The following is a 14,172-nucleotide window of genomic DNA, read 5'->3' on the forward strand; positions in this document are numbered from 1 at the left end:
CCAAGCAGGAAGGAGAATAACTTTTTTAGAAAAATATATATCGATACATATTCATTGATAAAGCAGTACCCTTGACCTACTCTTATTGCTTCAAGATAACATTGAATGTGGCTTCAATGTTTTTAATCTAGTGTTGTTGAATCAAATCGCAATTAATTTGCTTTTGAAAAGTTGGTCTACAATGTGTATTATATAATGTATATGTTTTATGTAATAAAATTAAAGGCTATAACTGCACATTATTTAGGACTGCTAAAGTAAGAGTAAAGTTGTCAGCTGGGGCAAACCTAGATATCGGTGAGTTTTTAGAGTATAATATCTAGGAAATTCATTATTTTTCTTTGAGGATTTCTGTAATTCATTACCTGCATAAATTAAACTGGGATTATTTAATTTAAATATGGTTACATTTTAACTTAGAAAAACTTCCTGATATTCATGCATGACAAGAGTTTTACGAAATGTTGACTCACTGTATCAGGAATAAATGGGTCACCTGAAAAATTTTGGGTGCAGTTCACTTTGTATACTTAATATTCTCCAGTGGTCTCCAACCTATTCCTCTTCCCATTTTTTACTTCTCCCATTTGGAATATAAATTTTCTCTGAGTCAGCCTATGGAATTTGGGGTAATGTAACTCTGTTGAGTGAGGACCAAGTGAGGAGTTCTCTGCATCTGTCTCCCTCTCTCTCCCTCCTTCTATGTACGACCAAGAACCACCATCATATATTTATGCAATCGTGGTAGTTTTTTGTATGTAAGAAATGCAGGGGCTTCCCTGGTGGCGCAGTGGTTGAGAATCTGCCTGCCAATGCAGGGGACACGGGTTCGAGCCCTAGTGTGGGAGGATCCCACATGCCGCGGAGCGGCTGGGCCCGTGAGCCACAACTACTGAGCCTGCGCGTCTGGAGCCTGTGCTCTGCAACAGGAGAGGCCGCGATTGTGAGAGGCCCGCGCACCGCGATGAAGAGTGGCCCCCACTTGCCGCAACTAGAGAAAGCCCTCACACAGAAACGAAGACCCAACACAGCCATAAGTAAATAAATAAAGAATCCTGGTCAAAAAAGGTGATGATTTACTTTCTAAAAAAAAAAAGAAATGCAAACCTACTTGTGAACAAATGTGCTATATTTGTTTTTCTGTCTGCGCCTTCAGCCCCTCCACCCTGCGGTCACTTGTCATGAGAAGGTGGTAAGTGTCCAAAAAGACCCCAGTGAATCACTCGGCATGACCGTTGCAGGGGGAGCATCACATAGGGAGTGGAATTTGCCAATCTACGTCATCAGTGTTGAGCCCGGAGGAGTCATAAGCAGAGATGGAAGAATAAAAACAGGTAAAAAGTAAAGAGACTTAAGGTACTGGGGCAGCAGAGTGTTAAAAGGAATTAGCAGCTTACTGGGTTAGGTAACTGTTTCCAGAATTAACAAGAGAATGTGAGGGTGATCTGGCCAGGGCATCTGTTACCCATTGACCATGATTGGTTTGAGCATAGTTCCTGGACTGGGTTTCACCCCTCTTGGTTCATGTGGGTTGATGTGGGCCACCTTGCTTGCTGGTAAAGTGAGTATCTGCAAACAATGCCAAGAATGAATAGGGAAGAGCTACAGTTATGAGCAAGTTGCCTTGATTAACTGGCATAATTTGGTTCCATTCATTCTAAGTAATTCTTTGGTGGATTGATCCAGTGATGAAACTGTTCATGAATCGTTCCATTTATGGGTTGGATAGGAGAAATAATTTGATGGATTTTGATTCAGTGAATATTTATTAAGTGAAAATACCAAGCTAGGTACTTTCCCATTGATGAAAAGTGTTTCACTACTTTAATCTTATGTGACTTGGGCTCCTTAGAGTGAAGGAAGGAGATGTCCAATTTGTATCTTTGATAGTAATGTCAGTTCCCATGGATGGGTAGCTGATGGTTGAGCCGATATGCCCTTTCAGGGTGTTCAGATTCAAGAAATAAAATGTGAAGTTTTTGAAGTACAGTTGCTCAGCCTGAGGGGCCACAGGGGGATGGCATGTGTGAAAGGGTTCAGTCAGCCAACCTAACGGTGCTTCTCTGGGGTTCAGGATGCACTCAAGGCCTTTCCCATCTTTCTCCTCCTGTCCTTTTACTCTTGCTACGGTTATTCTGTGTGAGAAAGTTGATATTCAAAGGAGGCAGAAAAACAGGAAGGAGATAAAAAGATAGGAAATGGAGGTAGGGGAGGTATGTACTTTAGTTTCTCTTTTCTTTTTCACCCAAGCACCCAGGTGGGGAACGATGAGGTCAACCACGAAGTGACTTATTAGTGAGAGAACGTGAGCAGAGGTTATATGATAGGATGGCCCGCACACAGTAGGGGCTTAACCAGTGGTAGCTGTCAGCACCTTTGCACTGGATAGAAACGGAACCTCTTCTTCCCACCTCTTTAGGAACACAGTTCCAGGCCCATTGTTCTTAACTGCCGCAGACTCATCTGTCAGACTCTCTCATGGGAAGCTTATTATTTATTCATTCAACCCTTATTTATTGGGTGCCTACTACATGCCTGGCTCCGTGTGGGTGCTGGGCGCTTTTGCCACATGCTCCGCCTTTGTGCTAAAAATGGGAAGAAAAGAAAAAAAAAAAGGAGGTTTTCTTTGATTAAATAGTGAACGTGGCTATTTTATCTCCCTTCCTTCCTTCCTCCCTTCCTCCCTTCTTTCCTTCCTTCCTCGCTTCCTCCCTCTTCTTTCCTTCCTTCCTCCATCCCTCCCTCTCTTCTTTCCTCCCTCCCTTACTTTTCCTCCCTTCCTTCCTTCCTTCCTTCCTCCCTCCCTTCCTTCCTCCCTTCCTCCCTCCCTCCCTCCTTTCCTTCCTCCCTCCCTCCCTCTCTTCCTTCCTTCCTTCTTTCCTTCCTTCCTCCCTCCCTCCCTCTCTTCTTTCCTTCCTTCCTCCCTCCCTCTCTCCCTCCCTCTCTTCCTTCTTTCCTTCCTTCCTCCCTCCCTCTCTTCCTTCCTTCCTTTCTTCTTTCCTCCCTCCCTCTCCCCCTTTTTAAGGCAAGAGCCAAATACCAGTAGGTGTGCTTTAGAATCCCCCCCCACGTGATTTACCAGCGCCTTGGCACATGCGCACTGCTCGCGATTTGATGTGTGAAAACCTTGCCGCATGTCGACGTGAGGCTAGGAAGTGCCCCTTGCTCTCCCCACGTACCCGCATCCCAGTCAGTCCCTGCCCCTTTGCCTTTCCAGTTTGCACTCTCACTAAGAATGGCTTCTGCTTCTCCGGTCACTAGGTGACGTTTTGTTGAACGTGAATGGGATCGAACTAACAGAGGTCAGCCGGAGCGAGGCGGTTGCTTTATTGAAAAGCACATCCTCCTCGGTGGTACTTAAAGCTTTGGAAGTCAGAGAACGTGAGCCCCAGGAAGAAGACAGCAGCCCAGCAGCTCTGGACTCCAACCACAGAGTCACGGCCCCACCTGGCAACCGGTCCCCCTCCTGGGTCATGTGGCTGGAATTACCACGGTGAGTCCCAGCGTGACCTCCTTGCGGAGGTGTGGGAGGAAACGAGGATAGTTCTTAGACCACTGTTTCACTCTCTCGGGCTGATTCAGGGCACTGACATGTTAATGAGGCCCAGGCTTGGTTGTGGGTCTATTTGAAAGAATTTGTGTTCCCTTTTGTAACTGAAACTGCAGTAATTCTTGGGCAGGGACGAAAGCCTGGATGTGGAAACGGCCTTCGAGGAGCTCGTAGGGCTGCCACGTTCGACTGTGTGGGTTGTTTGTGCGTCAGGAAGCTCAGTCGACAGAGAGAGGGCGCTGTTTTCACACACTCTGGAGCAGGGCAAGGTCACCTTTTCCCAATTGGCTACTGGCAGGCCTAGGAACTTGCAGTGAGGTAAAACCCGTCTGTGGCTTCACCTCTCCAGCTCTCCGGTGGCCCCAGCTAAACCCAGAGCAACGCAGCAGCACATTTTGCCTTTGCCCAGATGTTGGGTCCTGTGTTGATTGAGGGCCTGTCTCAGATCACCTCTCCCTTGTTCCTGCTCTTGAAAAGTCCTCGTGTAAACCTTCAGGAAGCAGCTAGTTTGTCATCTCAGTGAGATGTAACTAGAGCCTTAGAGGGGAGCCAGATAAATGTTTCGGAAAGTTCAGGAAAGAGTTTGAGGGCAGCCTTGCTAAATGGCTAGATACAGAAATCAAATATTCGAAGGACAGATAAATTGGGGTTTGCTCACCTGCATCAGAGCGTAAGCTCTTGGCCTTCAAAGGATTGCCTTAATAATTCCAAATGCACGACTTAAGTGTTAAACATTAGAGTCACTGATGATGATATGCTGGCAGAGGATTAAATGAATGAAAGTAGGATGTTTGGTTTTAGTACATTTTTCTCAAGGGTGGAGATAGGTTGGTCTCTCTCTCTCTCTCTCTCTCTCTCTTTTAATTTTAAATGAGGTTTTAAAAAACATCCCTACCTCAAATACACACTGAGATTCCCTTTTTAGCCTTCACTAGTTGATAAAATATTTTTTAAATGAGTACATTTTAAGTTAAAAACTGAGCATTGAGTTTAAAATTTTTTTTAAGTTTTTAAAACAATTTTCTTCCTGGGTGGAAGAAGAGAATGTTACTTTAACTGAAATCGTATGAAAAAAAAAATTTCTAAAACTTCAATCTATTAAAATGGATCATTTAAATAAAAGTTTTGTGCTTGAAAGCTACTTGTCCTATAAAACAGAGTTCCTTGCCGTTCATTCATGTAAAGACAGAACAAATGTGAGATGTGTTTTACTTCACATACAACCAAGTGAATGGCTTTCTCTCCCTCTACCTTTGCCCTTGACTTTGGGCACAGCACTTCCCTGCTCTTATCAGAAGTCCAATCTGGATTTTGCTCATTTCCTCTAAAAGAATAGAAAGTATGAAGCCAGCAAAGACAACACTGGTTTGCAGTCACCCTGGCAATTCTTAGTTTCCTTCATCCCCTCTTCTCCTCGTAGTAATAAGCACAGTGAACATTCAGAGGGCACCAAAGGGGAGAGAGAGAGTGAAAGTGAGTCTTCCACCCTTGGCGCCTCAGATCCGCTCAACAGAGGTCGCAGTTACCAATGACTTGTGTAATTTCCCAGGGAGTGTCTATGTCAGAGGTTGGTAAACTTTTTCTGAAAAGGGCCAGAGAGTGCAGATTTGGAGGGTCATGCTGTCTCTGTTGCCACTATTCATTTCTGCTGTTGTGGTGTGAAAGCAGCCATAGACAGTCAATACATAGATGAATGGGCATGCCTGTTTATTTATAAAATTGGGTGTTGGGCTGGGCTGTAGTTTGCTGACCCCTAGTCTAGGTATATATGTACACACACACGTACAATGGTAACATACACACTATGATGTACCGTAATTTTTTTTTAATCTAAGAATATACTTTGGGTATCATTTCACATCAGTACACATCAAGCTGCCTCCTTCTTTTCTATGGTCGATAGTATTCTCTTGTATAGAAGTACCATATTGATTCATCCAGTCCTGTTGGTAGCGGACACTTAGGCTGTTTTCATCTTTCATAAGCAATGTTGCAAAAAGAATTCATAAGGAAGGTACAGTGATTTTCATTGCACTGTTGTTGTGTCCACTACCAATAGGAACTGGATAAAGAAATCATGCTATATCTGTACAACCCTGTGATAGGTTACCTGGTTATAAAACTATCTGATCACCTCTTTTTGGATTTCGTAGGCATTGCATCACTGACTCGCACTGAGTGGTGATGTGGAGAAGTGAGGCCTGCCTCATTTCTCTCCTTCTCTGTGTGGCTTGGTCTTTCTACCTAACGTTCAAGATAAATGTTCTGTTATTTGGCGTCTTCTTTTCAGGGAGTCCAGATATGTATTTGTTACCTCTTTTTGTTTTATATCTTTCATTTTCTCTTGAATCCTTTTCAATTCTGTTTACTTTGATTCTGCTTTCTTTGCTTGTTTTGATCTGTCCTTCATAACCCTTACTGTGTTTTCAGTAGTACATCTTTGCCTTTGTAGTCACTTTCATTTCTGTGTTCTTATTTTTCCCTTCCACGTCTTTCTTCTCGGCCCATTTCTTCTCCTCTTGTCTTATATCTCCCCTTGAAATCTTATATCTCTGCCTTGATCTCTTTTACAGAGCCATTGTTTCAGAAGTATTTTAAATTCACAGTAACAGGGTTGGTTATAAATTTCCTTTTCTCTAGCAGCATTTCATTTCTGTGGCAGCATTCTTTTGGTGAGTGGTTTTTGTCTGTTACTGTTTTTACTGTTACTCTCCGCCTTTTCTTTTATAATGTGTCTCTGGTTCATTTTTTAACCTTTGAGCTAAATTTTTCCTGGAGTGGCTGTTTGCTGGAGGTTTATAATAAAAGGAAGGAACCAGGGCTACCTTGCAGGTTGGCATTTCTGATCTTGACTGCATAGAGCCCCAAAGGTGCCAGGTTCTCCCTCACTGATGAAATACCATGGGCATAAATGTCTCTAGTCATTTGGCATTAGTGATGTCCTAAGAGTTTTGCCTTAGCAAAAGTTACTTGCCTGCTGCAACCACTAGAGATTTAGGCTGCAAATAGTTTTTTTTTTTAATTCACAAAGAAGACATTTCCCTCCAAGTTATACATTTACCCAGTCAAACCTTTTCCCCTTTTGCTTAACAGATTTTGAGGGAAAACTATTTGCCCTAAAGTATGATCCAGCCACTTACCTAAGATTCCCTACCAGTGAAGAAAAGTGATATGTCAGCAGGTCTAGAAACAATCTCTTTTCTAGGACATTGTGATCATGTCCTCAAGTGCAGTCCAACACGTAGAATGAATGTATATGAAGAGGGTACCATTAGTATGCTGAACCAGTGGGTGTCAGATATAATAAACAGTAGCAGAGAGTAAAAGTAGGTTATTAAGGACAATGCAAATATGTCTCACTCTTACCAGGGGTGCCTTTTGTGCACCCCTGGGCAGTAGCTCCAGACATGGGCTGTAAGCTATACAAATTATCAGATGCCATTCAATTGGAGGGGATTCAGAAAACACTGAAGACCTTCTGCTTTATTCACTGTTGGCTCTCAGGGCCCACACTCCACATCTGGAAGTCTTTGAAAACATGCTCTCATCCGGACTAGTATGATAGTAATACACATTGACTCATTTCTTCTCTTGCCTAAGAATTTAACCTTTCACTTTCCTGAACTTCATAAAGCATTTTGATGAGGACTGGTCTGTATTGAAGAGCAGGGAGGCAAATATCATGGGTTGTTTTTTTTTTTTAAGTCAAAAACGTTTACATTTTAACTATAGGACAGGGACACTGTCAAGTACATCCAAACCTGGGATAGAAATAACAACTGCAACAGTAGCTCATACTGATATAACCTTTTCTGTGTGCCAGGCACTCTGCTAAGAGCTTTACGTGTTCTTTGCATTTTTCACTCATTTAAAACTCACCTCAGTCGTATGATCTAGGTACTAATATTATCCCCACTTTAAAGATAGGAGACTGAAGCACAGAGTGGCTAAGTAACTTGCCCAAGGTAACATGCTAGTTAATATTGCAGAACTGGGATTTGAACCAGGCTGCCTGGTTGGGATCTTAACCACTATGCAATGTTTGGTGAGCATCCTTTAAGAGGATGTGAAGCCTATATTTAGCTTTTATAATTTGAGTCTTACCCTTTCTCTCTCTACCATAAACAAGTTCTGCAGGAGTGTAAACGCCTCAGATTTCTGTCATTCAGTGGATGTTTCATGCACCCAGCAGCACAGTATGTATTTTTCTTCATTGCTTAGCCTCTTAGGCCTCAAATTTCTTGCCATTCGCCTCCCCACCTCCCACCATTACCTTCCCTGTGTGATGTTTGCTAATAAGTCACAGTCAATCAGGAAGCAAATGAGTAGCTCCTGGCTAAGTCATTTAAGGAGCAAAATTAGTCTTTTATAATTGCCCCAAACTCACCAATATTTATGGTGGGATATGAATGCACTTTAATGTGTTTTGTTGTAATAGTGGGTGGAGCCTCCACAGGAATCCCTAGTGTCTCTGCAGGTCTTTAAATGGCTCTGCTTAGCAGGCATTTGTTGAATGAAATAATCAATAGAGTAAGTTCTAGGAATAGCCCTCATGGACTTCATAATATATAGTAAGCAACAACATGTCATAGTAAATTATTAAAAATTATGAATTAAAGAAGTTATAATTAAAATATTATGTAGGCACAGGGTGCTTTGGGAACCTAGAAAATACATTGGAGTGAATGGTGGTATGTTTCATCTAGCTGGAGGATATAACCAAACTAGGAGAGTTAAGAATATCAGTTACTTTTCACAGTCATGCTACGTAACAAACAAGCCACAAAACCTCAGTAGCAGAAAGTGAAAGTCAAAGAGGGAAGATGGAAGTGAGGCTGCCCACATCTGGAGCGTGCAGGCCAAGCCTGCAGAGCCCTGGGCCCACAGTGAGCAGCCCCTCTGATGTGCAGAATGCCCGTTCCACAGGGAACGTCAGACACAGATCAGCGTCAGCTGATCCAGGCCAGGCGTGATTGATCTTGGCTGGCTCCCTCATGCATTTGCAGCCCTTTCTGGGTCATTTAGGTGGCTCTGCTAATCTTGGCTGGCCATGCTCCTGGGTCTAGATTTGGCTGGCTTTGGCCAACATCCCACTGATGATCTTATGGCTGAATCCAGAATTGGAGGAGGGCACCACAAAATTATACAATAAGTGGAACGGATGATACCAGGGAAGGGTGATGACTTGGGGCCATTAATGTAATTATTTTACACAGTAAGGAAGAATGAGGAGATGTTAGTTGTTTTGGACATGTTGAGGTTGAGATACCAGTGGAACATCAAGTTTGATAAACATGTCTACAGCAGCAATTCCCAAAGTTTTTGTTTCAAGACCCCTACACTTATTTAGAGTATTGATGATCCCCAAGAGCTTTTGCTTATATAGGTTATACCTACTAATATTTTACCTTATGATAAATTAATCTGAAGAATTTTATTAAATCATTTAAAATAATCCATTATATATTAACATAAATAACATCTTTTATAAGAAGCAGTATTTTTAAAAATTACAAGAGTGGCAGTGTATGTTTTTTGCAAACCTCTTTAATGTTTGGCTTAATAGAAGATAACTCTGGACTCTCATATCTACTTCTGCATTCAGTGTCCTGCCAGATCACCTATTACATGTCCTCTGGAAAATGTCACCATATGCTTGTAAGAAAATGAGAATGACTCATTGTTATGTTGAAATTTTTGTATTGGTAACATAAACATTTTAGATGATTATTTTTATAGTTTGTCCACATGGAATAAAATATTAAGAGTCAAGGTCCAAAGTGATAATTAATGAAAAACCCAATGGCCAAAAGGGTGAGAAATACTTAGTTTCGAGTATTGCTCCATGTACCCATTTATGTTTTAAAGAACGTTAAGACATATTTAATCATAACCTTGGGTAAGAAGCACCCACCAGCTCTCCTCCAAACATTGGGCATAGGTGGGAACATAATGCTCTAGTGTCTGGGGAACAATTACCTGCTTTGAACATGAGCAGTCAGTGAGCCACTGTGTAAATGTGGCGTCAAACACACCACAACTCCTACAGGATGAATTTACTAACATCAAGTATTACTGTGAAATACAGCAAATGAATATTTTATAATAAAAATATGGTTATGTTTCATTTAATGACATTCATATTTTTCAGCAATTTCAGCAAAAGAAATTATTGTAAATGATATATATGTATGACAACAGATACAAAACAAAATTGAGTTGAATTTTAGCACTACATTTTAAAGTTACCCACCAGACAAACCCAAAGCTTGTTTTACTTCAAATGGGAGTCGAAATGCCATGAAAAATTCATGTTACATTGATTAGCAAGGTCAGTAACAAATGTAATGACCAACTTCATCACCAGAACATTTCTCAAGAGACTTTTTATTGGTTTTTCAAAAAAATTAGTATTTCAAGGTACAGTTTATAAACAAAATCACCAAATCTTGACTTTTACCAACATGAAAATGCTAATTCTCTTTCAAACCAGTTCCTGGACTGGGGGATTTTGGAGTCAAATCCAGCTGCTGACATACCTCTGTCATAACTGTAACACAGTTTTGTACTTAGCCTGCCCCTATGTTAACAATGATCCAACTGCCACCGAATAATAAAAGGAACAGCTTCCTCAATCTAATTTTCTATTTTAGCTGAGGGTTCTACCCATTGACAAAAGACCTGTGGTCTTTCTCCCATTCCTGTTATAACTTGCTATTCAGTTTACCGCAGTTTTTTCTCCTTCAGTATGAATCATTCTTACAATCTTTAAATGCACCTCAATCTCCATTCACTATATTACGCTGCCTGCATGCAACCTATCAAACATGTAGAACTATGTATAAACTGGTATCTTTCAAGTCAGAACTTCAGCCAATGAATTAATTAGGGTTACATTTAATTAAATTTTTTTCACTGAGATATTAACCATTTATTCAAAGAATTTTCCTTCATTAAAAATTATGGGTGTAAAACACCCATAAGGAAATAAAAATACGGTATCTGTAAGTATGCTTGAATGTGGTTCATCAGTAAAGATTTAGGCATAACTAACTTTTTAATATAAGCTGAGAAATTAAATCTTCTTTAAGCCAGAAATGATTCTTTCCCAGTAGACAGATAAACAGAACATAATAGATGGTGTCACTTTTAAAAGGGTGGTTAGCTCTGGAAAAGAGAAGTTCAGTTAGAAAAAGCCAGCTAAAAGCACAAAGGTCACTGGGCTACGACACAATTTTGAGTGAGACCCATCCAGTGCTATTAAGCCTAAAAAAAATAACGCCAATAAAGGGAATGGGAGATGAATCACAGTAATTACTATGAGTTCAAATTAACTGTGCATTTACATTGATTTCGTTCTGTTTCAGGTACCTGTACAACTGTAAAGATGTTATACTGCGAAGAAACACAGCTGGAAGTCTGGGCTTCTGCATTGTAGGAGGTTATGAAGAATACAATGGGAACAAACCTTTTTTTATCAAATCCATTGTTGAAGGAACACCAGCATACAACGATGGAAGAATCAGGTAATAATAATGACTACTTAACAAAAAACTTATATTCAAAGATTGTGTTTTATACGTGCAAAAAGCCTGGCCCCATTTGAAATAAGGCACCTATTTATTGTATCTTTTTTTATTGGTAAGAAATTTAAAACATTTATGCAGCATTCCATTTCTAAGAAATCCAAAATGATTCGTGAACTCTTGGTCCCATACAGCAACTTCCTATACTTTTAGCATTCTTTCTAAAACAAGCTGAACAATAGAATTTGAAGAATTTAAGTGAGGGGTGTAGGGAGAACCTTAATTAGAAGTATTGATAATATGACTAAAACTGACAGATGAAGCAAAAACTAGGACCACCACAAAAACTTGCATTAACTTCAGCCGTGGCTCAAAATGTTAATCATGTGCCTTATTTATTTTTTTTTTTAGATGTGGTGATATTCTTCTTGCTGTCAATGGCAGAAGTACATCAGGAATGATACATGCTTGCTTGGCAAGGATGCTAAAAGAACTTAAAGGAAAAATTACTCTCACCATTGCTTCTTGGCCTGGCACTTTTTTATAGAATCAGTGATGGGTCATAGAGAAACAGGAAATCACAAATAAGCTAAGTTGAAACAATCTATTTATCTTGTCAATTTTTGCATTTGAAGGCTACAATGTAAAAATATAAACTTTAATGTCAGAAAAAGGATCTAATGAAAAGCCAATTACACCTCAGAAAATATAATTCTCAAAATATAAACATTACTAATAGTTTTTATTCAGTGTGGAGCATTTCTCATTACTCTGAACTTTAAGTTTATATTTTTCTATTCAATAAAAAGCTCTTAAACAGCTGACATGGTTTGTATGCCCCCACTGAATTCAAATCATACAGTTAAATTAAAATCTGGTATATGCTGAGGTCTGCAAAGGGTACATTATGGGCATTTTAAAAACAATTTCCAGACAGAGGATTTTAAAAGTGCATTGCTGAAAAATGTTCATCAAATGAGAAATAAATATTTTTCAAAAATTATATAGCTGTCTTTTAGTATGTGATACTAAGTTCATTTCTATTATCACTATTTAAAAGTTCCTAGTAATTCATTCTTTCAAAACCATGTTGCTACCATCACTGACAAATACCTTCTAAGGGCTATCCCTAAAAATGTTCACAGAATTATATAAACTTGTACTTTCTTAAATGTAATGGGAAATGACTAATCTAAGGCTCTTATTTATTTTTATTCACAGTATAGCTAGTAACTGTATACAAACTCTACGTGCTGCTCAACCAATGAGCCTTGGAAGAAGCATCAAGAAAGGCCAAACCAGCTTGACCTAGCTCATAAAAGATGGCGTTGAGGCAATTCAAATTTGTGTCACAGTGACAAGTATTTGTCCATGTGCCTGCCAGAAACTACATTTAGGGCAAGTTATTTCACAGGCCACCCAAATGCCGTTAGATTTTATTACTTTGGATAGAAAAGTTCCCCTTTAGTTTCACCATGAACCCAAATTTTAGAACACTGAAAACCTGCTATCAAAAAGTTGCAGTATCAAAACTGTATGAGGAGTTCTTTAAGATGCAAAGCAACAGTGCCACAGCAGTGATGATAAAAGACTAGTTTTAATCTCAAGACGACTCAGAGGTGCATTTTGATGCATTTTACAGTGCAACTTCTTAAGAGACTGGTATTTGATTAACTAACTAACTAACTCAAGGAAACTGGCCAAGAGGGAACCTTGACCTTTATCAATCAGATATTATGTACACAGCTAAACATAGCTCTTTAAATTCCCTGCTGAGTGACTCATTCACATTACTTTCTTCGATACAAAGTCATTACTGTCTTTCTTTTTATTTTTTAAATATTACCAGACAAAGATTTTTAACTTAACATGAAAAATTCACTCTTTTATTTTAGAAGAAAAAAGTTAAATTTTCATACTAACAACAAACAGAACAAGATTAAAGGCAAATTTCTTAAACATTATCCAGAAAAATAAGAAGATTTATAGCATCTACTTCCGGCACTACTGTACACAAAAGGCCATGACCACGCCTATTCTGCAGGTGCAGCTTCGGTGCTCTCCTGTTCAGGGGCAGGCTCGCTGCCGGCTTCTTTTCCTTCTTTGCTTCTTTTAGATTTTTTGTGCTTGTGTCTCCTATGACTGTCTCCTTCTTCACTTTCATGGCGACGTCTACTATTACTAAAGAAAAAAGGTGTATTCTTAAAAATGTTTAAGTAGTGACAGATCAACCTACTTTAGGTAAATTCTCGGTATAACAATGGGTTTTAAATAATCTAATACTTTCTTTTTCTCAAACACATTTTGGGGAGTAATCATTTTTCATGTGACTTTTATGCTGCGATTATATTTACATTTAATGCTCACCTTCACTGATATTCTCCTAGAACCCTAAGAACCATATACGTTAGATTATGAGACTGACACACTGCCCACTATGCCAAGAGGGCCGCCAGGGCCCATATACTTTATTCTAAAAGACTAACTACAAATTAGAAACTGAAGCACTAGAGCAGAACAGGAAATACTTCCTAGAGTTGATTTTAGGCAAACAATAGGCATTAAAATTTAATGCTGATTTTTTTGGGGGTTGGGGGGGGGACTACAAGGCCCTGAATTTTCTTTGATTAAACTGAACATCAGTTTGTTTAATAACATTTACTACTAAAAACTGATTCAAATGACAAATTCCTCTCCCCCACCCAAGATAATGTAGTAAGTCTAATTCTCATATTTTTTATTCCATGCTAGTTTTGACTTATGGGAATTATAATCTGGTTAGATTTCAATATCTTTGTTGAAACCTATAAGGAACCAACTATAGTCTTCCAATTAGGAACACATATATGCTCTAGTGGTTACTTAGAAATGTATGCTTTTACTTCCTGAAGTCAAATCAATTTCTCTTGGCTTCAAAATGATTCACTATTAAAGAGCAAACCTTCGAGAGGACTTGTGTCTGGTTTCCTCTTTCTCTCTGTGTCGTCTTTCTCTGTGTCGTTCTTCTTTCTCCCGACTTGCTCTGTGGCGCTCATAGCCTCTTTCTGCATACTCCCTGTATCTGTATCGTTCTTCATCACTGAAATCAGAATAGAA

General features: G+C 39.6%; 2 protein-coding genes across 52 annotated transcripts in view; one reads left to right on the forward strand and one right to left on the reverse strand.

Annotated features, from left to right (window-relative positions):
* The window catches only part of LNX1 (ligand of numb-protein X 1), a 229,478-nt gene extending 217,074 nt beyond the window's left edge, over nucleotides 1-12,404 (forward strand). For 6 of the 7 annotated variants that reach the window (XM_082462246.1, XM_082462242.1, XM_082462241.1 and 3 more), the window contains 4 exons: nucleotides 1,157-1,334; nucleotides 3,262-3,493; nucleotides 10,918-11,076; nucleotides 11,488-12,079. In XM_082462246.1, the coding sequence (XP_082318372.1) occupies nucleotides 1,157-1,334; nucleotides 3,262-3,493; nucleotides 10,918-11,076; nucleotides 11,488-11,623 (705 nt within the window). In that variant the 3' untranslated portion in view covers nucleotides 11,624-12,079. Of the gene's footprint in view, nucleotides 1-1,156; nucleotides 1,335-3,261; nucleotides 3,494-10,917; nucleotides 11,077-11,487; nucleotides 12,080-12,297 lie in introns of those variants that run through there. The other variant, XM_082462243.1, reaches the window with a different exon arrangement.
* FIP1L1 (factor interacting with PAPOLA and CPSF1) overlaps nucleotides 1-14,172 on the reverse strand; it is a 313,257-nt gene that overhangs the window by 232,927 nt on the left and 66,158 nt on the right. For 42 of the 45 annotated variants that reach the window (XM_082462277.1, XM_082462301.1, XM_082462304.1 and 39 more), the window contains 2 exons: nucleotides 14,018-14,155; nucleotides 12,933-13,257 (listed from right to left, as the gene is read on the reverse strand). The exons of 2 other annotated variants lie outside the window; for them this stretch is intronic. In XM_082462277.1, the coding sequence (XP_082318403.1) occupies nucleotides 13,110-13,257; nucleotides 14,018-14,155 (286 nt within the window). In that variant the 3' untranslated portion in view covers nucleotides 12,933-13,109. Of the gene's footprint in view, nucleotides 1-9,921; nucleotides 13,258-14,017; nucleotides 14,156-14,172 lie in introns of those variants that run through there. One more of the 45 variants, XM_082462275.1, reaches the window with a different exon arrangement.

This window comes from Balaenoptera physalus (genome assembly GCF_965194825.1).
Source record: "Balaenoptera physalus genome assembly, chromosome: 5".
Taxonomy (NCBI): Eukaryota; Metazoa; Chordata; class Mammalia; order Artiodactyla; family Balaenopteridae; genus Balaenoptera; species Balaenoptera physalus.